This window comes from Rhinolophus sinicus, chromosome 14 (genome assembly GCF_057876585.1).
Source record: "Rhinolophus sinicus isolate RSI-liver-muscle chromosome 14, RSI-T2T, whole genome shotgun sequence".
In the NCBI taxonomy this organism is placed as follows: Eukaryota; Metazoa; Chordata; class Mammalia; order Chiroptera; family Rhinolophidae; genus Rhinolophus; species Rhinolophus sinicus.
The window spans coordinates 35374111-35401888 of record NC_142514.1 but is presented as its reverse complement, the minus strand read 5'-3'; the positions used below and the strand labels follow the sequence as shown (position 1 = coordinate 35401888).

At 38.6% G+C, this 27778-nt stretch overlaps 1 protein-coding gene across 6 annotated transcripts in view; it reads left to right on the top strand.

The window, feature by feature from the left end:
- Positions 1-27778, top strand: part of AGBL4 (AGBL carboxypeptidase 4) — a 1081794-nt gene that overhangs the window by 73276 nt on the left and 980740 nt on the right. For all 6 annotated transcript variants that reach the window (XM_088791130.1, XM_088791131.1, XM_088791128.1 and 3 more), the window contains exon 2: positions 2671-2793. In XM_088791130.1, the coding sequence (XP_088647256.1) occupies positions 2671-2793 (123 nt within the window). The remainder of the gene's footprint in view (positions 1-2670; positions 2794-27778) is intronic.

Sequence of the window (27778 nt, the reverse complement as noted above, 5' to 3'; positions counted from 1 at the left end):
CATATCAGTGAAATCATATGGTTCTCTGCTTTTTCTGTCTGACTTATTTTGCTTAGCATTATACTCTCAAGATCCATCCATGTTGTCACAAATGTTCCTATATCATATTTTAAAGTCTATTTTGTCTGATACTAGTAATGCTAAGCCAGATTCTTTTCTTTTCCATTTTTATGAAATATCTTTTGCCATCCCTTTACTTTCAGTCTTTGTGTGTCTTTTGTTCTGAAGTGGGTCTCTTGTAGACAGCATATGTAAGAGTCTTGTTTCTTATCCATTAAGTTACCTTATGTTTTTTGATTGAAGTATTTAATCCATTTACATTTAAAGTAATTATTGATAGGTATATAGTTATTGCCATTTTATTATTCATAGTTATGTTCTCCACATCCCCCACTGCCCCCCGCCCCACTTTCTTCTTCTTAAAGAAGTCTCTTTTAAATTTGTTATAATACTGGTTTCGTGGTGATGAACTCCTTTAGCTTTTTCTTGTCTGGGAATCTGTTTATCTCTCCTTCAATTTTAAATGATAACCTTGCTCGATTGAGTACCCTTGGTTGTAGGTCCTTGCTTTTTATCACTTTGACTATTTCATGCTCATCCATTCTGGCCTGCAAAGTTTCTGTTGAGAAATTATGGAAGCTCCCTTGTAAGTTTTAAAATTCTTTGTCTTTAACCTTTGGCATTTTACCTATCATATGTCTTAGGGTGGGCCTCTTTGAATTCATCTTGTTTGGGACTCTCTGTCCTTCCTGGACTTGTATGTCTATTTCCTTCACCAGGTTAGGGAAATTTTCAATTATTATTTCTTCAGATAGGGTCTAAATTCTTTGCTGTCCTTCTTCTCCTTTTGGTACCCTTATGATGTCAATGTTGTTATGCTTGATGTTGTCCCAGAGGCCCCTGATAGTATTCTGATTATTTTAAAATTCTTTGTTCTTTGTTCTGTTCCCATTGGGTGTTTTCTCTTACCTTGTCTTCCAAATTGCTGATTTGATCCTCTGCTTCATCAAATGTGCTCTTGATTCCTTCTAGTGTATTCTTCATTTCAGTTATTGTATTTATTTGTGAATGGTTCTTTTTATGGTTTGTATGCTTAGTATCTCTTTGTTGAAGTTCTCACTAAGTTCTTTGAGCATTTTTATAGCCAGTGTTTTGAGTTCTGTCTCTGGTAGATTTCTTACCTCCATTTCATTTGGTTCTTTTTCTGGAGTTTTCCTCTGTTCTTTCATTTGGGTCATCTTTCTTTGTTTCCTCATTTTGGCTGCCTCTCTGTGTTTCTTTCTATATATTAGGTAGATTTGCTACATCTCCCAGTCTTAGCAGGTTGGCCTGATGTAGTAGGTAGCCTTATGTAGTAGGTGTCCTGGGGGGCCCAGTGGCTCAGTCTCCCTGGTCACCTAAACTGGCTGCTCCTGGGGTGTTCCTTTTGTGGGTTGTGTGTGCCTTCCTGCTGATAGTGGAGCCTTGATTGCTGTTGGCACATCAGTGGGTGGAATTGACCCTCATGCTGACTGGCTGTGAGAATTGGCTACAACCACTGATGTGCCAACAGTGGGTGGAATTGACCCTCTTGCTGACTGGCTGTGAGAATTGGCTACAACCACAGCATACGAGCTGCTGGTCAGGGGCTGAACCCATTGAGTGGGATTTGCCTCAGTGGGCTCTAAGACCACCCTTTGGATCTGCCTCTTCTGAGGCTAATTGGGTGGTGCTCTGTTGTGGTCTGAAGCCAGACTCTATGTAGGTTGTTGGTTCTGTGGCCTCTTGGGAGGGGCTTATTGTGCTGGCCAAAGTCAGCTGTTGTTTTTGTATATCTTTTAAATTGATAAACAAATCCAAAAGTATTTGTAATATGCAATTAAACAAGCAAACCACTGGAAAGTTGTCAGGGCGCATGAGGCGGCCTCATTCAGGGGCACCTGCGGCCAGGCAGGGTGGCCTAGATGGTGCAGTCACTGAGAGGGTGAGTCAGCATGCCGGCTGGTCCCACTTCGTCCCATCGTCTCTACCTGAGCAATTGCAGTCTTTGAGATATTTCTTATTAAGGTGAAAGCAATGATATTTCAAGCTTTTTACATCCTATGTGGAAATGAAACTTATAAATCTTTGAAAAATTAAAGTTCCTATTAGGAAATATAACTTCTGTGTTAATTCAGTGGTTCCCAAATTATTTCTGGTGGAACATTAGGAAATTAGAATGCCACTTATAGAACTATTGCTTTGTTAAAAATAAAGTAATAAGCTCTATAGTTGTGACAGATTAAATATATTACCATTATTAAATAACATGCAATTTAATGAACATCTTTTGGATTTCAGTAGGCATTCTGGGTATTTTTCTATTTTAATTTTCATAGCACAATTTTGAAAGGTGGTTTTTAGTTTTCCTTTTTTAAGGATGAGAGAAACTGAGGCTTAAAGAGATTCAGTTGATTGTTTTGCATTACAGAAAATTAGTATGTAATAGAGATGAGACCTGAGCCTCTATCTTCCTGATTTCAGAATGCATTCTCTTTTTACTCCACCGTAATATGTAGTTAATTTCTTACTGCCTGGATTAGCACAAAAGAATAGGGGAGGGGGATAATTAATGATAAAAATCTAACTGGACTTATATTACTTAATAATTTTGATTTATGTTTAATGTAAGCAATTTTTTTTAAAACATAGGCAATGATATGGGAAATGACGATGCCATCGGAGGGAATGTGAGCAAATATATGGTGCTTCCAGCTGGATACTGTGGACTGCCCAAGAAAGGACATCTTATCTTTGATGCTTGCTTTGAAAGTGGTGAGTGTATTAAAGGCCTTTGCTTTTGAATTTGTCTGGTGATTTTTTTTAGAATCTAATTCCACCTGACCATTCAGTGCGGTTTAACCCATTTATTTCACCAGAGTGAAACAAGTTGTCAGGGAAAAATCAATTTTGAAAGGATTAACTTGGAGATATTTAAAAAATGAAATGCTATGTTTTTGTTGCTGTAAATGATTAGAAGTTTAATGGTAATACTAGTTTAATAGTAATACTAGTGAACATTTATACATTAACTTATATTTTATAAATTACTTATCCAGGCTTAATTTCTTCTGGGATAAAACTGACATATTTGACTATGTGATAAATCATTAATTTTTGAATGTCTACTATATATCTATGGAATTGTATGACATTCTTGCAGAACTTAATCTTTGTGAGACAGGATGCTTCCCTATAAAGAAATGAGAGAACAGATTCAGTTGAACACAAACAGAACAGCAAAAGTAATATTGCATCACAGTCAACAAATACTATGGGTATTTTGCAAGGGGAGATCAGGACTTGATTGTTTAATTCCCATCCAGTTCGGACTGCATCTTGTTAAGTTCTTTATTTATGCCCTGAGCCTCATTCTCCGAATGGCACATGGTAGGTATTCAGAATATGGTGAAAATATTAATGAGAAAGGTAACAATTTTATTTTTAAAGTAATTGATAATTATTTTTGTTTCTGAATAATGTGCATGCACGTGTGTGTGTGTGTGTGTGTGTGTGTGTGTGTGTGTGTATGTGTGTGTGTTGTGTTTGAAGGGACATACCAGTTCTCTGAAACCTAAGACATTAGTTGTTTATACCAACAGTTGAGAACTTGTTTGTGTAGGGTTTTGGTCTCTGTTTATTCCATGTTGTTTTAGTCTGCTAGGGCTGCCATAATAAAGAACCACAAACTGAGTGCCTTAAGCAATAGAAATGTCTTGTCTCATAGTTCTGGAGGGTAGAAGTCTGAGATGTAGGTTGTGGCAGGGGTGGTTCATTCTAAGGGTTTTGAAGAAGAATCTCTTTCATGCCTGTCCTCTAGCTTCTGGTGGTTTGCCAGCAATCTTTGCTGTTCCTTGGTTTGTAGAAGCATCACCTTGATCTCTGCCTTCATTTTCACATGGCATCCTCTCTGTGTCCAGGTCTGTAGCTATTCCTTTTTTTTTTTTTTTCATAAGGACATGAGTCATATTGGGTAAGGGCCAACTCTAATGACCTCATTTTAACTTGATTACTTCTGTAGAGACCTTATCTCCTGGTCAGGTCACATTCTGAGGTACTGGGTGGGTTAGGACTTCAACATAAGACTTGTGGGAGATGTAATTCCACCCATAACACAGTATTACAGTGCTGTCCTCCCAGTCAGATATGCATAGTGTCCACATCATTAGGACAATGTCTTCTGCTTTCTTTGACTAGTGCTGTTGGCTTGTCCAGGATTTACTTGGTGCCCGGCAAATGCCTTTTGAATTCTTTTTACTTCAGGTAAAGCATGAAGGCCCTTTATAATAATAACTCTGTGAGAGTAGGACTTGTCTTCATTTTAAAGATTATGTGTTATTTTGGTTTACCTATAGTATAAATTAATCCAGATTCCTTTCCTATAACATCTTTTCCTTAACTATACTTATATTTTTATATCCCTTACCTAAAAGCTCAGAAGAAAAAATTGCCCAGTTTGATCCCATAGTAACCAAATGATAATGCATATCTCCCCCCAAATGCATGAGCAATTGGTTATATCAACTGGATCTGTGCTAGCAGTGCGTGAGTGTTACAGTATGGTAGAGTGGTTAAGTGACACCCTCTGGAGAGAGACTACAGTTCAAATCCTGACATGAAAATGGAGCCATGGTTTCCTCATCTTTTACTGGTGAATGATGCCTGCCTTATATCTAAATTAAACAAAAATAAAAAAAATCATATTTCATTATGTAAAAAATTTAAACAATTTCATCAAAATAGATATATTTAAAAATAGATAAATGAAATCTCAGAAAGGGGAAATAGCAAAAGAAACCTCAACTGCATGAGTACATAAAATGTATGCTATGAGATCCATAAATTTGCTATATTTAGACTAAAAATTTAACTCTGAGCTTTTTGGCAGCCAGTACCAAGAAAGAAACAATGTCCATAAGCTAACAGTACACCAGGTAGTGAAATCTGACAGAAATTCTTCCTGTTGGGCTTCCTAAGGCTCACTGCAATGTGATGAACGGCACCCTCAACAATATCCCTGTGGTCTTGACAACAATAGATCTCATAGGGGTGTATATTTTAACAACCTTCAATGTAGGATGAGGGTGAAATGCTAAAGGGCATTTTAGTGAAAGCAGTGCAGTTACCACTTGAAACAATTCATTTGATATATGCAGCTTTCCTTTTATCTAATTCAAGGATTTATTTCAGATTATTTAAAACAGGGAAGTCAGAAGGCTTTTCTTTTATGTGCTAACTCTGAGCTACTGGCTGTGGCTGCTTGAAAATGATTCTGTAGGTGCATCCAGAGTTAGAGAAGGAGTAGGGTGATTAATAGATTCAATGAATGTATTGGTATTGGTTCATGTGGATGAAGTATAGTGCCTTCATAAGGATTCTTTTCTGTCAGAGTTGTGGAATATGTAAAGTGTGTAGCCCATTGTCTGGCCCTGAGCTGGCGGATAATTAATCTGTTTTTCTTATGAGAAATAAGGTCTGCAGGTCAAATATGAACTGTCTTACGAATCCCTGATCTGTTTTTGCACTATATCCCTCTCTATAAGTATTATTTCCCTTGGGAAAATAGCCACACTATTCTAATTTTATCTCTCTAGAGACATATGACACTTTTTATGATTTTTTTAAAAAAACTTCTTTTGTTCTTTTCTATTTGACTATAACCTGCTTCAGGATGGAATCTGAGTCTGATTAATCCCTGTTCTCCCACAGAACCAAGCAGAGTGCTTACAAAATTAAGCACTAAATTAATAGTGTATTTGTTGAATACTTCGAAGTAATTTGAGCAACAGAAAGATGGGGAAAGATTAACTTTCTGATAGCTTGGATGAAAAAGTCATATTTAATTGTTTGCTATTCCCCAATCCACCACCTTCTTGCAAACCATCATACCTTTGCAGATGCTGTTTTCTCTGTGCCCCAGATCCCTTTCCCTACCTGATGCAATGTTAATTCAGACTTAGTCCTGCATTTCTTCCTCTGAGAAACACTATGTGTCAGGAAGATTTGGCTGTCTTTACTTCTGTATTTATAGGTACCTTTTAGGTTCTTCTTGCCCTTACTGCATTGCATTCATTTATTTGTCTTTCTTTTTTATCATTAAGAGTTCCTTGGAGTCAGAGATGGGTTCTTATTTATTTCTGTTCTCCAGCACCTAGTGTACTATCCGTCAGTCATATAATAAGGAGCTCAATAAATATATGAATAAATGAGGGAGGACAGCTAGTGAACAAAACAGTCTTCATAAAGTGAGATTTTAAGATTCATAAAAATATTTTTACAGGTTAAATAAAATTTAACGTTAATAACGGCAAGAATATTAAGGAGAAAAATCAATAAAAACAATCACTTAATTACTTATTGCTTGATATACATCTTTCATGTCATTTAATACTCACAAAAATCTTCTGGAGAATATTTCTCTTTGTAGGTGAGGAAACTGATGCCCTGAGATGTAAAGCTATTTAGCTTGAAGTGCATGACTAACAAATGGTGTAGCTGATAGGAAACTGAGAATGTCCTGACTCCAAAGGCCACACTTTTAACCATTGCATATACATATTATCTTATTATGAATAGGTCAGCTTATGACATATGAATAATATATTGTTGAAATTACTCCTTAGATAAGATAAATAGAAAAAGATTTTGTGATAAAGAAAAATGAGAGGCGACAACCAAGATGGCGCAGTAGGTAAACACTGTGTTTACTTTCTCTCACAACCACATCAAAATTACAACTAATCTACAAAACAACCATTATTGAGAATCGCCTAACATCAAGCTGAACTGAAGCCTTTCAACTAAGGACATGCAGAAGAAGCCACCTGTAGACTGGTAGGAGGGGCAGAGATGCAGAACAGGCTGGTCCCACACCTGCGTGTGACCATTAAAGATTGGGAGGGCTATTTTAGCTATGGGAGTCCCCTCCATCCCCTAAAGGAGCGAGAGATCCCAGCCCCACCCCAGCCCAGGATTCCAGTATTGGGGAGAGAAGTCCCCATAACTTTTGGTTGTGAAAACCAGTGGAGATTGTGACTGAGTGAGACTGAGTGCGGCTGCACTTCCAGGTGCTCCTCTTAAAGGGACCTGTCTCGGACTTACCCACCAAAAGAATCACTTGCTCTGAGCTCCAGCACTGGGGCAGCAGCTGGAAAGGTGGCAGGGACAAAGGGTGGGGAATTGAGTTGTCTGGCGTGGAGATGCAGCTTTCTCCTGGACCGGGGTGCTGCGGAGGCCATTGTTTCTTTAGTTAGCTCTCCCACTTCCCGGCCTGCAAACACAGGCTGCTGCCATTTCTGAGTCTTTCCTGTTCATTTGAGACCTGGCCCCTTCCCAACTTTTGGGCACACCCATACTACTTTCAGTGGCTTTTTCGCACAGACCGCTTGCCTTGGCTCAAGCTGCATGCTTTCCTAGGGTCTCTCAAAGATTTGCAGAACCCAGACAAGCAGCATCTGGCTTGAGCATGTCCTGTACCTCTGGCTGAGCAACCCTAAGCCTGCACTAGTGGCACTAGTGGTTTGTGACTTGGCCTCTCAAGGTGCTTCCAAGTACAGCATGGTGGAAGCCATCTGCTGATTTCTTTCTGGCTCCCGCTGGGTCGCCCCAGGTGGGGCATAGGCTGTGGCTGAAGTAGACCTACAGCGGATCCCCTTCAAGGTGGTCCTGGGGCTGGTGCCCCGCCGTGGCCAGCTTCAAAGCGTGGCCAGCTTCAAAGCGAGCTGGAGCGTCACCCAGCTGCCTCCAAGTATGACAAACCCAAGGGGCAGACTGGGCAGGCACCAGAGTCCTGCCGAGGCAGATCCTGAGGCATGGGATGAGCCCCTGCACAATAACTCTTCCACTTTAGTCAAGGCCAGTCCTCACAACCAGTGAGCCCAAGGGTCAGTCCCTCACATTGATGTGCAGTTATCGACTAAGGCTCAACTACAAGAGGAGGGCACACACAACCCACACAAGGGACACACCTGGAGTGCGTGGCTCAGATGCCCAGAAAGACTGCGCCACTGAACCCCACAGCACACCTACTATATAAGGCCACTCTACTAAGCCTAGAAGACATAGCAGCCCTACCTAATACATAGAAACAAAAACAGGGAGACAACCAAAATGGGGAGACAAAGAAACATGTCCCAAATAAAAGAACAGAACAAAGTTCCAGAAAAACAACTAAGCAAAATGGAGATAAGCAATCTATCAGATGCAGAGTTCCAAACACTGGTTATAAGAATGTTCAGTGATCTCAGGGAGAACTTCAACAGAAAGATAGGAAGCATAAAAAAATAGATGGAAACCATAAAAAAGGACCAGTTAGAAATAAAGGTACAATAATGGAAATGAAGAATATATTACAGGAAATCAACAGTAGATTAGATGAAACAGAGGATACAACCAGCAATGTAGAAGGTAAGGTAGCAGAAAATACCCAACCAGAAGAGAAAAAAGAATCCAAAAAGTTGAGGAGAGTTTAAGGGACTTCTGGGACAATATAAAGCGTACCAACATTCACATTATAGGGGTACCAGAAGGAAAAGAGAGAGAGCAAGGAATTGAAAACTATTTGAAGAAATAATGACAGAAAACTTCCCTAACCTGGTGAAGGAAATGGACATACAAGCCCGGGAAGCACAGAGAGTCCCAAACAAGATAAACCCAAAGAGGCCAACAACAAGACACATCATAATTAAAATGCCAAAGGTTAAATACAAGGAGAGAATCTTAAAAGCAGTAAGAGAAAAGCAGTTACTTACGTACAAGGGAGCCCCCATGAGACTGTCAGTTGATTTCTCAACAGAATCTTTGCAGGCAAGAAGGGAGTGGCAGGAAATATTCCAAGTGGTGAAAAGCAACGACATACAACCAAGATTGCTCTACCCAGCAAGCCTGTCATTTAGAACTGAAGGACAGATAAGGAGCTTCCCAGACAAGAAAAAACCCAAGGAGTTCATCACCACGAAAATAGTATTATAAGGAATCTTAGAGGGACTTTTTTAAGATGGAAGGAGGTTAAGGATGGTTGAAAGGGGACGGAATTAAGAAGTACAAGTTGATTGTTGAACAGTAGTCATGGGGATGTAGGGTATAGCATATGGAATACAGTCAATAATACTGTAATAACTAAGTATGGTGCTAGATAGATACTAGATCTATCAGGGTGATTGATGGGAATGGGGTTGGGGGCAGAGTGAAAAAAGTGAAGGCGTTAAGAAATATAAATTGATAGTTACTACAATATGGGAATATAATCAGCAATATTATAAAGATAATGTCAGGTGCCAGATGGACACTGGACTTATCAGGGGGTCATGTCATAGACTGTGTAGATGCCTGACCAATGCGCTATACACCTGAAGAGCTGAAGTAGAATAATATTGAATGTCAATTATAACTATATATAATCACAGGATGTGAAGTACAACAGAAGGAAGATAGTTAATGGTATTGTAACAGCTATATAAGATGTCAGAGGGGTAGTAGCTTGGGGGGTGAGTTATCACTTTATGAGGGGTTTGAATGTCTAACTATTACATTGCTTTGTACACCTGAAACTAACAAAAATAAATAAATTTAAAAAAAAGAAAAATGAAAAAAGTTTCTACCTGTTTAAAATAAGCAATTCAGATATATACTATGGTTGCCATCATATGCAATTTGAGTATTGTGTTATGATTGTTACATGTGTATTGAATATAAGAAGAGCACTGTAATTTATACTTCAAATCAATTGGTTAGCCTGAGAGATTTAGTATGGTGTTTAAATCACTGTTGCAAGGAAAAGGGTCAGTGAAATAAAGATATGGATCAGTTATTTACATACTATTTCAAAATGATGGAAATAAAAACTTAAAACTTTTATTTTTCCAGTGGAATTTACTACATTTACTTGTGTAATCTTTAAAAATTAATATTGTATTTCCTTTTGAAAGAAATCGTCTTCATTCTTGGCACAGTATGGAAACGTGCCATGAGTACATTAATAATCAGTGTTTTTAGCTTAATGTCTCACCTAAACTTCTCTTTTTTTAGATACCTAAATGGATGTTTTACTTTTGTTTTTTAACTTTCTGAGTAGTAATTGACAAGTATAATTGTATATATTTAAAGTGTACAATGTGATGATTTGTTATACATACATATATTTTAGAATAACCACCAAGATCAAGATAATTAACACATCCTTCACCTCAGATAGTTAACGTAGTTAACTTTTTTTATGTCTGGTGAGAATGCTTAAGATCTATTCCCAGCAACTTTCAAGTATACAATACCATATTCTTAACTATAGTCACCATGCTGTACAGTGCATACTCACTTAACATTGTTGATAGGTTCTGCGACTTGAAGTGAAACGACTTATAATGAAATCAGTTTTACCATAGGCTAATTGATATAAACAAGAATTAGGTTCCTAGGGCATCTCCTCAATGTTATAAGGAAACAGTGTTATTTGAGGACCTGCTGCACATTGGATCCTCAGAACTTATTCTCAGTATAACTGAAAATTTGTACTCGTTGACCTGCATCAACTCATTTCCCCTGCCCCCCAACCCCTGGCAACCACAATTCTATTCTTTGTTTCTGTGAAATTGGCCTCCCTTCAGCATTATTCACAGTAACCAAGATATGGAAACAACCTAAATGTCCTTTGACAGATGAACAGTTAAAGAAAATGGTGTAGATAGACAATGGAATATTATTCAGCCATAAAATAAGGAAATCCTGTCACTTATGACAACCTGGATGAATCTGGAGGGTATTATGCTAAATAAACTTAAAAACAAAACAAAACAAAATGCAGCATAGTATAATACCAAAAACATAGATTTTGGTTTCAGACAGACTTGGGTTCATATATAATCTTTGACACTTACTGGTTATGTCATGCTGGATGATATCACTTAAAGTTCACTCATCTGTAAAATTAAGAAAATAAATAACTGTATTATAGAATAATTATGCAAATTAGGGGTATTATATCAAATAGACATAGGACAACATCTGGCAGTCAGTCAACTTCAGGTAATACTTCTGGCACAGCCTCTCTGGTACTCCACACTGCCACCAAAGCTAAAATGCGAAACATCTGATCATCTGATAACGAAATACTTTAATGCTTAACATCTTTGGTGACTCACTACTATCCTCAGGATAAAATCCAAATGCTTTTATTTATCAATGTCTTTAACTAAGATCTGATACAAATTTCCTTCTCATTAATACTGTCACTTTATTCCAGAACATGTCACCTTACAAAGCCATTATTTCTTTTAGAGAAAAAATAGCACATTTAGCAGAAGACAGGATAGTTATGAAATATAAAGGAGTGTTTCACCATGTCTAGAAATTCTGTTGGAGAATTACTGGTAGCTGTGAAACTGTAGGTGAATAATTTAATTATGTTCTTTGTTTCTGACTCATAATTGAAACAAACTTGAATTAGTGTTTTCATTAAAAAAAAAATTCTGACCTCTTTACTGAATTGTATCTAATATACATGCTTATGCATGTCCTTGTATATTTTTCTCTTTCCCATTTCCTCTACCTTCTATGTGAGGAAGAAGTAGAATATTTCACTCCCAAATAGCTTTTCTTTAAGAATGATGACTTTCCTACAGCAACGTTCCTGAACCTAAAGGTCTGGGAAAGAATAATAGCAGAAATATGAACTCTGTTTCATGAAATCCTGTTTGCACTTTTGAAATCAACTGAGACACTGCTTTGAAGGGGACTTGCAGTACACATAAACCACCCTCCTATGCTTTAGTAGTGACAGAACCTCAAGAAAGGGGTCACATCACTTAATTAAATATAGCTGCTGAGTTTGGTTATAGCCTTTCTCTTTCTAATAAAGATTTAAGGTACTACTTGAATGATTACGGTATATGTGTGTATTAGTTTAAGATCTAAGACAAATACTTTTTCAAGTGATAACCAAATGATACATTTTCAATTAGAATTTACTTTTAATTTTCTATTACTACTGTTTCCCATTTGCAAATAAAATTTTTAAATTACATTAATTAGCAACACTAGAATGTTTTCTGTGTTTTTACTTTTCAATATCCATAAAATAGTCATACTTTCGTAGTGTACTCCAAGTATTGAAAAATCCATACACATTGTGGGTTGTCATACAGCTTTCAAAGAGACTTGCCTTCTGAAGGTGTGGTAATACCTTGTGCAGGTCACCTGTTTGCAGCTCTTTCCATTCCCCATCCTTTCCCCATTCTTTGTATTGCAGGGGCCAACCCGCTGAAGATTGCACTTCCAGGCTTCCTTGGCATCTCAATTCTGGCTGGGTTCAGCTAATGGGAGGCTGTAGCATGAGATGGGAGGGCAGGAAGAAGAGAGAGTCTGCGTATATGTCCTCCTTTCTGTTTTGGGCAGCATCTCCAGCAGTGGCTACAGTCTCCTTCGTGGTTTTGCCAGACAGCTCCTTCCTTGTGGTCCCAACTTTGTTGGATTGCGCTGGCTCCCAGGATAATGCCTTCTCCTACCTTGCTCCTCTATCCATGGGTGTAATAGAGACTTCCTGCTGTTGTTAATCTCCGTTGCCCCACTCTCACCTGTTTTGCCTTTCAGCTCTCCCAACACCTTTACAACTAGTTTCCTGTAATACAGTCCTTTCATTGAATTACCAGGCATGGGCTCCTTTATTAACTCATCTCTGATTGATTCATGCCTCAATGTTGAAGGCAAGAAACCTTGCTCAGTGATTCCTTGAGGTTTCTGTATAATGGTGGGGCTAGATCTTCAACTCACCCCCTGCTTCTTCTCATATCTCAGGGCCATAGTAGTCAGCATGACTGGCTGAACCCTAGGGGAAGCTCTGTTTCAATGGCCAGAGTTAACAATAGTGGCTTAAACTGTGGCCAGTCTAGTAATTTCCTGAGCTAGGTCATGCCTAGTTATTTTATGCCACCTTGGTAAATGAGTTGTGCACTTGACCAGATTTTTACATTTTAAAATAGAGTTTATATGTGCAGACTGAAGGGCTGCCCAGATTTTTTTTTTTTTTTTTTTTTTTTTTTGGGTCTGGTTTATACACAAATTCAAAAACAAACCATAATTTTGTAGAAACGTTATGATGTTGTGACAGAATATTTTTGGGCCTCTGCTGAGTTTGTATCCTATGGCTTACGCTGAAGTCATTAGGCATTGCTTAGTTTTGACAATGTACCCAAGTAATTTCACTTTACTCTCTGAGTTTGCACTTTATTTTGGGAAATTATTGTTTATTTTAAAATTCTTTCACACAGGGCTTTTGAATAAGTGAAAATGCCCCCCCTCCCTCTTTTTTTGCTTGCTATGGAAAGTAAGAGGCTGGAAGCATTGTAGTCGATGATAGTTCTACAGAGCAGAAGGCATTATGTCTTAGCTCCACCGTTCACTGATTCTGTACCTTGGGCAGACCGTTTAAACACGGAGCCTCAGTACATCTTTACAGTAGGTATAACAATATTTACTTTATAGGGTTGTGTGGATTAGAATTATGAAAAGCCTAGCACATAGTCAGTGGTCAGAACTGAAATGTGAAGGGACCCCAGGGAGAGAAATGATAAACTTCTGTGTGTACGGATGGGGCGGGATGGGGCGGGGTGAGTGTGTGAGGCCCTTGCGGAAGACTTCATGGAGGAGATTAATGTAGGAACTGCTTTTTAATATGCTTCCTGGAATGTTTTCCAGACAGCGTGGTTTTCTGCTGCACTTCAGTTCTTTATTCAGATGGTGTCTTCTCAGCTGAGGCCTGTTTTATCTAACCTGTATAAAATTTCAGCTCTTTTTCCCTGACATTTTCTAATCCCCTGTATGGTTTATTTTTTCTTCTTAGCACTTACCACTATCTAACATAGTATGAATTTTACTTATTTATTTATATGTTTTTATTTATTGTCTGTCTCCTCCACTAGAATATATAAACTCTAGAAAGGCGAGATTTTTCTTTCTTTTGTTCCCTGGGGCCCAGAACAATGCCTGGCATATAACAGATGCTCGATAAATATTCGTTGAAAGAATTAGTGTGAGAGTGACTAGACCTTTACCAGATGAAATTAGTTATACATGCATTTATTGTATTTTTATAACTATTGGCCTCAAATGATAAGATGCAAAGTTGAGGACGTTAGCATGGCTATATTGATTTATGGACAACAGTTATTCAGCAACCTTAATTTTTGAGAGTGTTACCGAGAACTTGGGTGGGTGGGAGAAAACCTTTAATAGCCCACATAGTTGTTATAAAATACATGCACTAAAGTTCATGCACCTTACTCCTCAGAGGAGATACTTAGAATTTATTTCTTCTTATTTGACATAAATTCTAAGTATCTGATAATGTGGGTTTTCAGCTCAGGAAGTTTGTGGACAGGCTGGAGCCTGAGGAGATAGGAATGCTCTTTGGTGAGAAATCCAAGCTGCGAAGCTGACAGGGAGGAGGAAGAAAATATAAAAGTAAACAACAAAATTTAAATATATGACTTTCAAGATATCGTTTCTTTATCATCAAGATAAGTTATGTACAAGATGATTTTAGAAAGACTTCTAGTAAAAATGGAAATGTCCCTGTCTGCCTATTGCATCTCTCTCCTCCCAGTCTGGTTTGTATCCTTGCTACTGCAGCAAGGGAGTTCTCTGAAAGATTGCTAGTGACTTACTCATGTGATCCAGTGCTCTTGTTTTAGCTCTGGAGTCCTCTGCAGCATGTGACATTTCTAATGATCAGCCTTACTTTTTGAAGCAGTTTTCCCCTGGCAGCATTAACTGTATCATCCTCACCCCCTGCCCCCATTTCTGTCTTGTTTTCATCCACACATGACCCTTAAGGCATTCTCTAAGGTTCAGCTCGTCCATGTTTAATCTTTATAAATCTTGAGTATCACATCTAATAATTCACCATCCATCCATCTATTGAGAGTTATTATTATGTTCATTAAATATCCTGAATCCATTAATTTCTTTCCATCTGCCTTCCTCATTCAAACCACCAACATTTGTCATTGGGAACTACTGTTTCTCTTGCTTCCTTGCACTCATGCTGCCCTCCCCCACATTATCCATTCTCAACACAGTATCTAGAATGATCCTTTTAAAATTCAAATTAGGCCCTGTCTGTGTCCTATTTCAGACATTCCATTGTCCGAATAAAGTCCAGATTCCTTATCCTGACATCAGAGTGAATGGTGCATGATCCGGCCCTGACTGTTTTTCTGACTTCATCCTATGCCATTCTCACTGTTCCCAAGAAATAATGCTTTAGCCTTGCTTCATAGAGCAGGCCAGATTTGTTTCTGTGGTAGGCTGTTTGATCCAGCTATTTCCTCTTCCTATAATACCGAACCCCGCCCCAACCTCTGCCTCTGCCACTATCTTTGCACCTTGGCCTTCAGAGCTCAGCTTACATAGTGCTTCTTCAGAAGCCTTCTCTGATTGGCCCGTCTAAAGTAGTCACCCAGTCACTCCATCTTGTCATCCCATTTTGTTCTCTGCCTGTTCATTTGCCTGTTTATTTATCTGCTTCCCCTACAATAAAAATAGCCACTTTGCCTATTTGCTCTACCACTAGAGCCTGACATACAGTGTAGCATTCAATAACTGTTTGTCAAACGGATGAATGAAGCTTGTGGCAGGTACTGCAGGTACAGAGATAATAGTGGTAAGTAATTTGTATTGCAGTGGTTATTAGCCTCTTCTAGGTCACAGCATTTTTGAGAATCTGATGGAAACTGAATTCGCTTCCAGTAAAAATGTACTTCCGTACATATAATAAAAGTTTGCCTGAAAATTAGAATGCTTGATTTCTTGAGTACTTACTCTTTCTTAGCCGCTTTACTAGTATCCCTGCCCTCTTAAAAACTGTGGCATACACTTTTATTAAGTCATAATCTCTTTATATGATTATTGGCACATAATCATTGTACTGGTACAGTGCTTCTCAAAGCTATGTGTGGTCAAGAACTGTTTTTTGTTTGTTTGTTTGTTTTTCTTTAAATTTCCAGTGTCATGGCTCTGTATGTGGCTGTGCAGGACTTATACGGAGCCCATGTCACATACACTTCACTGCATGAATTCGTCAACATCCAGACTGGTTTATACCCTGTACAACTAGGAAGTACACCAATTGTGAGTGTGGATGCCAAATGGTGATTATCACACTGTACCTCTTTGTATAGCAGATCTATAATAAACAGTTTGCAGGCCAGCATCAATCTATGGACCAAATGTTTAATAGCACTGCCTTGGAGATAAGTATCATCAGTCTTGAATCAAGGCCCCAATTCCGGATCTTAATCTTCCTGATTGTGTCTCTAGCTAGATGTTCTATTGGTATTTTAAACTGCACATGCTCCCAAACCAAACTTATCATGTCCTGTCTTCAATACAAAAGAGCCCCTTTGACTTTTGTTTGAATTTCAAAAATTCCAACAGTTTCTTTGATATCCTGAGTCATCTTAAGCTTTTCTTTGCCATTTCACCCAGTCACTCATTAAATCCTGTTCCTCTACTTCAGATTTTCTTAACCTCTTTCTCATTAGCACTCTGCTAAGGAACATTTTAGACATATTAATTTTTCTAATTCCCCGAACCTCCACAAAACTTTAATGCTACGGATTATACTGCGTCTCTCTTGATGTACTGCGGCCGTCAGCGTTATGGACATCTTGTATATAACTTAAATCATTGTTATGTCTTTGCTGCTCCAGAGATAACCCCTGTTGAGAATGCGTGCTCTGCCTGCGTGCTCCTTCTCGTGTATGCATTTTCATTTTCTTCCTATTACCTAATCAAAGCCTTATTATTTTGATTTTGATCATGAGCTTCTCTTTGGGAGTTCTTGTCTACGTTTGTATTGACATCAGATCCATCCTCAAGGCCCACACCACAGTTACATTTTCCATGACGTTTTTTTATGATCTTCCACCTATAAATGACTTTTCCCTCTTCTAATTTCCCATTACAACCTTGTTGATATTTCTTTATGGAACATAGATTTTTATTGTCGTTTGCAAACATAGGCTCCTTGAGCACAGGAACCAGGATTTCTTTCCTTTTCTTACAATGGCTAGCTTTTAATAGGTACTTATAACATTCATGAATGAATGGATATGACAACTGCTTAAAAATAAAAGTAGGTACTAAAATTTTTGGTAAGTTTCTACTCAACTGAAAATCCTCATTCTCTTGGATGAGTGAGACATTTTTCTAGTCTTCTGTTTTCCTATCTCTCTTTGTCTTTGTTGTCTTTATTGTAGAAGATGAGATAATGGAAACATGACATGGTTCCTTGCTTACCATCAGCTCAGACTTATATTGGATACCTCAAAGTAGCCAAGCGAGGGTAGGTGGATTAACCTGACTCAGTGCCTTCATCTTAATTTTCAGTTTGTCCTTGTATTCATAATTTACACATCAATCACAGAACATTTGTATTTGATGTGTTCCTTAAATATAGTACAACGTACTTTTTTAGAACAAATGTGTTTCAAGAAATATCTCATAGGGCAGATTTCATTGCAACATTTAGAAGGAAGTGCTGATATCCATGTGTACTGGTTAATTCCTTCCCAATATATTTTGTATGTTTTTTAAAAAACTTTCTGTATAGTAAACTTAAATTATGGACAGTTTTTTATCTTTTATCAATTTTCATAGTTATTGCTGAGGACAACATAGGAAAGAAATGGCCTTTTCACTTATGAAAGAGATAGTGAAACAATTTTTAAATGTTACATAAATGTAGGCTTCATTTTTAATATATCAATGCTTAAAGATACTTTCTAGGGAATCGTGTATCTCGTGGAGTGTTAAATTTGGAAGTAGACAGATTTGGTTGTGAGTTCTGGTTTTACTATTTACTACTTAAGTGACCTCATTTGAGTTACTTGTTAGTCGGGATTCTCCAGAAGAAATAAAATCAGTAGGACATATGTGTATATACACAGAAACACACACACACAGAGAGAGAGAGAGAGAGAGAGAGAGAGAGAGAGAGAGAGAGATTTTAAGGAATTGGCTCATGAAATTATGAAGGCTGCTAAGTCCAAAATCTGCAGGGTGGGCTGGCAGCCTGGAGACCCAGAGAAGAGCCGATGCTGCAGTTTTATGAAGGCCATCAGGCTGAAAACCTAGGGAAGTGCTGGTGATATGTTGTACTTCGAGTCAGAAGTTGTCTCTTGGCAGAATTTCCTCTTATCTGGGGAGGTCAGTCTTCTTTTCTATTCAGGCTTTTAGCTTATAGTGTGAGGCCTACCCACATTATGGAGGGCAATCTGCTTTACTCAAAATACACTAATTTAAATGTTAATCTCTTCTCAAAACACCCTCACAGAAACATCCAGAATAATGTCTGATCACATATCTAAGCACTATAGCCTAGCCAAGTTAATACATAAAATTAACCATTATACTTAACCTTTCTTAAATTCAGTTTTCTCATTTTAAAATATGTAGAAGAATAAACTGTCTCATAGAATGGTGGTGAAGATCACATGAGGTAATGTATCAAATGCCTAATACCTGGTGGACACTCCTTAAATGTCAGCAACATTAATTCTCATTTCCTCCTTTTACTCCTCCTCCCCATCTCCCTCTTCCTCTGCCCTTTTCTGTTGTCATGTAATAAAAACTAACAATTTCTAAAGTTTATTTATCATTTTCCGGTTTACAAAATATTTTCACATCTATTATGGCCTCTTGTAATTCCTGGACAAAAAGTAGGGCTTGCATTTTATTTCTATTTTTGGAAAAGGATATTGAGTGAATTGAGGTTCAGAGAAGTTACGTGGCTTGCTTAACTGCACACAATTTTAAATGGCAGAATTGGAGTTCAACCCAGGCCTACTTAACCTCAAAGCCTGTGCTTATAAACACCTTAGTTCACTCTTGGTTATTTAATGTTGATCCATTTACTTGCTGGTTTATTCGTGACAGCCTGAGCATTGCCAAGTTGGAGCACAAGCAGATAACCAGTCTGATGTCCTGGATTAGCTTATAGAAGAGCAAGCTGAGACCCTTTGAGATGAGTAGATGGGAAGGTACCTGTTACCACTTCAGGGAGCTTTAGCTCATTTCACATGCAGGGTTGGAATATCTGATCTGGAAAGGCTAATTGCATGTATCCATAGCATATCTTGTTCCTGGCTGATGGAGGCAGATAATTGGATTTTCTATCAGTTGCTGGAGAAAGGGTGACATTTGTGGATTTGGAGAACTCAGTGCTTTAGGAGTAGTGAGGAAAACGTTATAGGCGTATAATTGGGAGTTACACATATGTTTTCAGAAAGATTTTGGTCTGTTTGTATGCTGTGGGTGTGGATCCTAGCTCATATACTCAGCAAGAAGTGTCAAATTGTTCTAGGTTATTTAAATCAATCTCATCTGACTCTGGGTCTCCATCTCATTGGGATTTTGGAAAATTCAATTTCCTGTTGTCAGGCAGCAGTCCAGCCAACTGTCCCCTCGTACCTTTCCCTAAGGAAAGAAGAGTCTGTGAGACTGTGCCTTCTTGTGACTTCGCTTCATCTTTATGTTTACACCTCATGTCTCTCTGTCCGGTCCCCAAAAGGTGGTTTGCCAATCAAGGACGGGTAAGATTTCTCACGTGAGGAACAACCTAAGACAGGAGGAACCGTGTGGGGACCCCCAATGAGCTACTATGGAAAATATGGGAAGGAGCATTGCCTCCCCTCCCCCCTGCTTAAAGGAAGCCACTGCTGACACTGGCTTTCCCTCTCACCGATTGTGAGAGAAGTTAGGAGAGCGATAATTTCAGCTCTCCCTGTTTAGCTCAACAACAAAGTTTTATCATGAGAGACTTATCCCCAGGAGGGTACACACCTTAAATAAGTCATCATAGGACTTTCTGCTCCTGCTGTTTACAGACAGGGATAATTGGATTAAATCACCTTTGTGATATCATGGATGAGTTTCACAGACCGTAGATAAGATAATTTTTACTCCCTTGTATAATCAATAAAAGCCAACAGTCGGCCTGATTTTGTGCTCCAGTCTTTCATGACTGTGAGACCCTTGGCCCTCTGAGATTCAACTGCATTAAGTCTCTGTTTTTCATTCTTAAAACTTAACCTAAAGCCGCCCCTTCTCGTCCCCTCACTGCCCGTGTTGCGCTGGACGCGACATCTTCCCATCTTCACTGAGGCGCTTTCTCTTTCCCCAAGGTTACATAAGACTCCCAGAGGTTCATGTGATATGTAGGCAATGCAATAAGACCTGATTCTGAAATGTCTGGGCACCATGTCAGCCCTATTGTCCAAGCCCATGTAGCTCCTTGAAGGTGGATTGCCTCACTGCAGGCAGGGACTGGGGGTCTTTATGGGCGCCTTTGCCTAGATCCAGAGCCCTTGTGTCCAGAGTTCTTCCTCCCCAGGTGGCCTGCACAGTGATTCCCTGCTGGGGACTGCTAGGGAGTCCTCCCACCACTCATGTGATCCTTGACTTCTGTCAGTTTCCCTCTGGGTGGGATTCTGTCTTCCCTTCTGTTTCCAATGGAGCACAATGCTGGCTAAGGTGAGGAAGAGAAATGTTGGAGGCCCCCTTTGCCTTCATATTGTCTCACAAACCTCCCCGGAGGCAAGAGAATTCAAAGGGCCTGGAGGAGAGCGTATATGGGGTGTGTGTGTTTGTGTGTAGTCGAGGTGGGGGTGGTGTAGTGCGGGGGGTGGGGGATAGAATGTGGGATATCATATACAAAAGACCAAAACAGATCAGCATCTCAATAAATTACCTTGTAAAACTGTTTGCTGTCAGTGTCGTATGTTTTTCCCATGCACAGTTTGGTGTTGCCTAGGAATCAGAAGACCTGGCACTTATTAATGGATGTGGCCTTGGACAACTCACTGAAGTTCTCTGAGTGTGTAATCTGTTCACTAAAATGGAGTAGTAAAGCCTGTCCTGCCTAGTCCACCTAATTGCTAACATGTGCCAATGACAGAAGATAGGGAAAATGTTCTTTATTAATATACTATAAAATATTAGGACTTTTTGTTTTGTAAGTTTGTGGCAAGAGATAAATTTCTCAGTAAGTTTTTAAGTCAAGAAAGCCAAGTTATTTTATAATAACATAGAACTCCTTGGAAATTATTACAGATAATTTCCACTTACGTTGTATTGGGCAAAACGTCATATGGCCATGTTTATTTTCAAGAGGGAAAAGTGGAATTCTCCCATGTGTTCTGAAAGTGAGCAGAATAAAGATGGTTAGGGAAATATTGAGCATCTGTTATATACCAGATAGTACACAAGAGAGATTCTATACCTTATCTCTAATTTTCCTAACAATTACATGAATTAGGCACTGTTTTCCCTGTATTTCAGATGGAAAGCTGAGGTTCAGAATTTAAGTAAGAGCCAGGATTTGACCTTTCTCTCACTTGATGGCCTGGGTTCTTTCCACTGGGTCACGTACTTCCTTCCTTTTGTCTGCAGTTTTGCTAGCTACAGATGACTTGGAATGGAAGATTTAAGTTTATGTTAATAATTTGCAATTGGTCAAAAACAACTAATATTTTCTGGACATTAGGAGCTCTGAACTCATATGTCTGAGTCTTGTTTTCCCATTCTATATCATGAAGGAATTTGGAACTGTGTTTTGGGGGTTGGTAGATGAACTCCAAGGTACTGGGATGTTTAATTTTATGTGTCAACTTGACTGGTCCGTGGAGTGCCCAGACATTTGGAAAAACATCATTCTGTGTATATCTATGAAGGTGTTTCTGGATGAGATTAACATTTGAGTTGGTAGACTGAGCAAATGCCCTGGCTCTTGTGGGTGGGACTCATCTAATCAGCTGAAAGCCTGAATAGAACAAAAAGGCTGAACCTCCCTTGAGTAAGGGAGAACTCTTCCTGCCTGGGGACCTGGAGCTGGAACAAAAGTTTTTTCTTGCCTTCAGCTGAATTGCAACATTGGCTCTTCCTAGATTTTGAGCCTGCCTGCATTTGGACTGGAATTACTCCTGGGTGTCCAGTTTGCAAACTGCAGATCTTGGGACTTGTCAGCCTCTGTAATCATGTGAGCCAATTCCTTATAATAAAACTTCTTCCTGCACACACACACACACACACACACACACACACACACACACTTGCTTCTGTTTCTCTGGAGAACCCTGGCTAATACAGGCATGACAACTCTGAGACTGTGTGAATATGAAATTCCACAGTAAAAATGAAGAGCTCCTGTTTATAGGAGAGGGTCAGACTCATTTCTCCTGTCAGTCAGCATTTTATTGAGGATCCTTAATGGAATCTTTACATTGACATTTACACATTGTCTTATCACATGGGTATTAAGTAGTTGTTATCTCTAGGAAGATAATTGACCAAATGTTTAATTTTTTTTTTTCTTTTCTGAAAATGCTGGCTGCCAGTTTGGATCAATGTCATTGCATTTCTGGCAACATTGGGCTTACCTTACCTAAAACAAGTCACAAAAAATTAAGAACAGAAAGACTGATTCTTTTGCAAGTTTTATATTTTCTCCTGACAACTACTTGCAACCCCAGGCATAGATTAATGAATGGAGTACGCACAAAGTGATATCAGCTCACATATATGACATTACTCAGATGTCTCAAACTCCGGAAAAAGCATGTGAATGATTTATGGAATTGATATTAATCTCTTTCCAGTAAATGCATTACTTCAGATACATGGGAAATTGATGTTACTACTCTAATGCCAAATTAATTTCTTTCTTGCTGGATCAGCATTGTAAATGGAATTAGATGTTAACCTTTTATACATCTAAACAGGGTAAAATATGGGGAGCAATTTTATAAGTAAATTTTGGATGCCCACTGCTGAAGGGAAGGGCATGTATTTTTTTCTTTGTGTATTTTCTTCCTGAGATTTGTGGATCCTGAGATACTGAATGATATTTAAAGTATAACTCAATAGCGTTTAGGAATGTAATAATTATAATTGAATTTGAATATTTAACACAGGACTATAAATAACAGCATAGGAAATGAGAATTCCATGTTATTAAAGATCCCAAAAATTTTAGAGAGCAAGACCATTTTTCAAGGGAAATTTTTATCCAAGAATTCTCAGTCACTAATAAGCATTTTAACCCATGCATAGGGCATAAAGGAAACTAAAAACTTGTCAGGCGTCCCCTTTCTCTTTCCATATGCCTGGATCTGCATGTTCTAGTCTGTTTTCCCTGAGTTCCCAGATTGCTGTGGCTTTCAGTTGCCATAGTGTTGATATTGGCTTGCTCAGCATAATCTGGTAAACTCAGTCTTATATATCAATTCCAAATTATCAGAAAGAAAACATTATTGGCTCAGCTTGGGTCTGGTCAGTTGTGGCCAAGGAGGGTGGTCATTGGGTATATAGAGCTTCCTTTTTAGGGCTGTGGGTAGGACAAATTCTCTAAGAGCTGTGGGTAGAGCGGAAGTGATGGACATCTGTAATGTAGCTGGGCTTACAGGTCTGCTGTGGTTCTTCCAACTTGATACATCTCTGATTTTGTGGAATAGCTGCCGCCCATACCTTTACCTTTCTCTTCCCGGCTTCCAGCCGTTAGATGTACTGTGGATAGACCTTGCCTTTTATCCCAGTGTGTCTCCTCCCTGAGCCAGTCTTTCCCAGAGTAGTCTCAGAGTTGCTGCCAGCTAGACTAGTCATTTCATGTATAAGAGACAAGTCCTGGCCACTAGTTGATAAGTTGTAGCATTTCCTGCATTATTTGTGTTGGTGTAGTCTGCAGAACTGGATTCTTTCCTCACACCTCCTTTTCTATGCCATAGTCTTACTAGTCACCTAGCTTTGAATCCTAGAATAAGTATCTGTTTAAGCCTGGGGTGTTGCCTTGAACTCTTGCCTTCTTGGTGGGAGTCTGGACTGGGAGGTCTAATTTTCAACATGTCTGTACCCAAATTTGTTTCTCAGCTTTGGCTGAGATCCAGATGTGAATCGACAGATTTCCCTGGATCACTAAGTGGAAAATATGCTTGGTCTGCACTGCTGCTCATAGCTCAGCTGGAACCTTTTCCAGCTGAAATTGTACCTCAGCATCCTATGCGTTTTGGACATCATACATCAAAGCTTCTAGCTGCCCTTGCTGGGATCACTCTTCTGACCTAGTTATGGATCCTGAAAGCATACTCCGATTATGCCAGTTTGACTCTAGTTGTATCTGTAAAGTGGTAGAGGTGAGAGTTAAGGATGGTAGTGATAGAAATTAGGTGTTTCTATTAGGTAGTGATAGAAATTAGGCCTTTCCTAGGAAATAGTTACTTTTCAATATTTTTAGACCATTTGTTATAATAGAGAAGTTTGATCTCCCAGGATTTCTGCCATTTATTCCCTATTCCAGGTGCTACCAAAGCACTACACCAAGATAGTCCTTCAATGATTTTATTGCTATTGGTCTTGTATTATATAGGGATAGGAATGGGATGGGAAGAAGAAAAGACACCTGTGACACAGTCCTCGCTACAGCCCAGTGAACGATGGAGCTCATATTCATCAATAATAACAGGGAATGAATCAAGCAAGACAGAGAAGAAGGAATGAATCCACACTCATTAATTAATTACTCAAGTATTTATTGTGTTTACCGTGTCAGGTTCTGTTCCAGGCAGTGGAGACTCAGAAGTAACTAAGATCAGATCCTTGCTGTCAAGGAGGTCAGTCTGATTGGGATTCCCGTACGTGCACTGAAAAGCTATAGGAGTCTATCGTCTCTCATCTGACTGTTCCTTAAATGCACTATGCGTACTCTCACCCCAGGGCCTTTGCACTTCTTCTGCCTGGAATGCTCTGCCCCCAAGATTCTTACATGGTACATCTCTCATGTCATTCAGGTTTCTGCTAAAATGTTATCCTATCACAGAGGACTTTGCTGGCTACACAACTAATATATTGTGTTTCCCTGAAAATAAGACCTAGCTGGACAATCAGCTCTAATGCGTCTTTTGGAGCAAAAATTAATATAAGACCTGGTCTTATTTTATTATAATATAAGACTGGGTCATATAATATAATATAATATAATATAATATAATATAATATAATATAATATAATATAATACGGGGTCATCTATTAATTTTTGCTCCAAAAGATGCAGTAGAGCTGATTGTCCGCCTAGGTCTTATTTTCGGGGAAAGAGGGTAGTAACTCTCTTTTCATCTCCTCTATCCCTCTTACCGCAATTTGTTTTTGTTCCTAGCACTTGACATCACCATCCTTGATATATATATATATATTTTTTGTTGTTGTTGTTGTTGTTGTTGTTGTTATGTCTCCTATTCTAGAGTGTAAACTCCATGAGAACAGGATTGTTTCTGTATTGTTGGTTGCTTTATATTCCCAGCACCTAGTACAGTATCTTGAATATAATGGGTGCTCAAAAATACTTGTTTATTAACACAATGAATAAATTAATGAATCAAGTACAAGTGAGTAAAGTCTGGATAAGATATGATAGCGTCACCAAGGAGGGATTTTTTTTTTTTTTAAACCTGGGGCAAAGGGTGTGGTCTGAGAATGGACGGGGGAATGAGGGTTGGCAGTTTTGTCATGTGTTCCTTATACATGCTTTTGCAGAGACATATTTGATGATAGAATATTCCAGAGTTTATAGCAGGAGAGTGTGTCTTAAGCAAGAGTTGTTTTTGAATCCCATCTTAGTGGTTTGGCATTCTATATTAATAAAATTTTCTTTTCTTTTTGGTATGTTCATACTCTTTTTAATGCCTACTAATGAGTAGTCATGAACTTTTCTACTGGGTTCTGGATTTCTTGAGGTGGGCAGGGGCCAGCATTTATTTGTGTATCTTCAGAGCCTGACACAGTGGCTGGGGAGTATATTAAAAAAAAAAAAGAATTATAGTTCCTTTGGAGCTGGAACATTCTAGAATTCTGTGATTCTCTCTTAGTCTGACACTTCCACAGCTATTGTTTCAGATTCTTGCGGATGATGCACTTTTTGGTCCATTAAATCTTATAGCTCTGGCTTCTTTCCCATGTCTTTCATATGGGAGCTTCATACATCTACTTCTCTCATTACACTACAATGATTTATTTATATGTAGGTCCCTTCCATTAGACTTTGAATTGTTGGAAGAAAAGGGATTCTCTTAGACTCTATTTCCTGTAGTGTAGCTTCATACAGTATCTGGCACATGGTAGGTCTGCAGTAAATGTGGAGTAAGTGAGTAGAAAATTAAAATGAGATTAAGTGTAGAAAATTAACATTTGCCAAGGAAACCTATGAGAAAGAAAGGATGATCTGTGTAACAGGACAAGTGAGATTTTAAATACTTTAGTGACTGTTCCATGCTCAGACACTTGAACAGTTAACCAAAGTCAACATTTAAAAAATAACCAGCTAGCCCAGTGCCTGTCTGCCTAATATCAGTGTTCGTAGGTTATGTGGAGACACCTGTGAATGAATTTGCACTCTCTTCTCCTAGCCTTGCATTTTCATGTCAGTGTTCCTTAGGTTGACGAAGGCATCTGTTTCATTGCACATAGGTAAATTGGGTGTGTCGTTATTGAAGCATCACCACTGTCTGCCTCCAAATGTACAAGTCTGTGCATATAGCCTGCGGCCCCCACTCTTAATGGTCCTAGAATGTAGTTGCTGGACGGAGTCATGCTCAGAGGGACTCCTATGGCTATTTCTCTCTTCCAAGGCAGAGACCTTGGATGTGCTACTTTGTTCAAACAATCAGTGTTTAGCAAATGTAGTTATGACTGTTTTAGTGTGACTATTTTAGCACTAAGCCAGAAGGGGAATGATTGTATATATAAGCTGCGCAGTGAATATACTCTTCAGTGTCTATGTCTGTAAGTTCTAATTTAAGAGTTTCAGTTTCCTCATTGAACATTCATTCATTCAACAAATATTCATTGACTATTAATTACATGCAATGATTGCTTACGTACAACATTTAAATACTTAGCATACTCAGCAACAACCAGAACAAAAAGCCAGCAAGTATTTTCTGAACGTGTACTTTTCTGCCCAGCACTACAGCGTGTAACACTGTGGAGAGAGCATGGTATAAGGGACAGAACATGTATTTTAGAATCAGACAGCTCTGGATTCTGATTTACCTTAGCTTTGTACTAACTCTATGTTTTGACGAAGTATTTAGATTTCATACTGTTCCACCCTCTCCATTCCTACTGTGTTTGTTTGTCTTGGTTCAGGCTGCCAGGACTAGTGCAGTAATTTCCAAGTTTGCGTTCCTTCCTTAGGCCGCTATCCTTTCAATATATTGTATATACTATTTTTAAATTTTTTTATTTTTGTATGAAAAAAGAGTACTTTTGCACAAGTCGTTTTCCTTAAGCATAGCTTGAATCATGTCACTCAGGTTTTCAGTAACTTTCCTGTGCCTTTTTTTCACCTTTTGATCTTCACTGTATTGTTTGAGGCCTATTTCAAATGTCATCTTGTCCATAAAACCTTTTCTGAAATCTATGATCAGATGTGTGTTGTCTCCTTGTTCTAAACCAATTATTTGAACTTATCTCATAGCTTATCGTATACTGCTTTGTAGTTTAACTACTTTTTCCTAGAATATAATAAGCTGTTTAATGGCATAAATTATTTCTTACTCTTTTTTAAATTCCCTGATGGACTTGAAATAGAATCTGGTACCTACTTGTGAGTTATAGATAGAGTGGAATGAGCTTTGAAATCAGGCTGATTTGAATTCAAATTCTGTTTCTGCTACTTTGTGTAAGTTACTTAGCTGACACTCAATTTCCTCAACTGGAAAC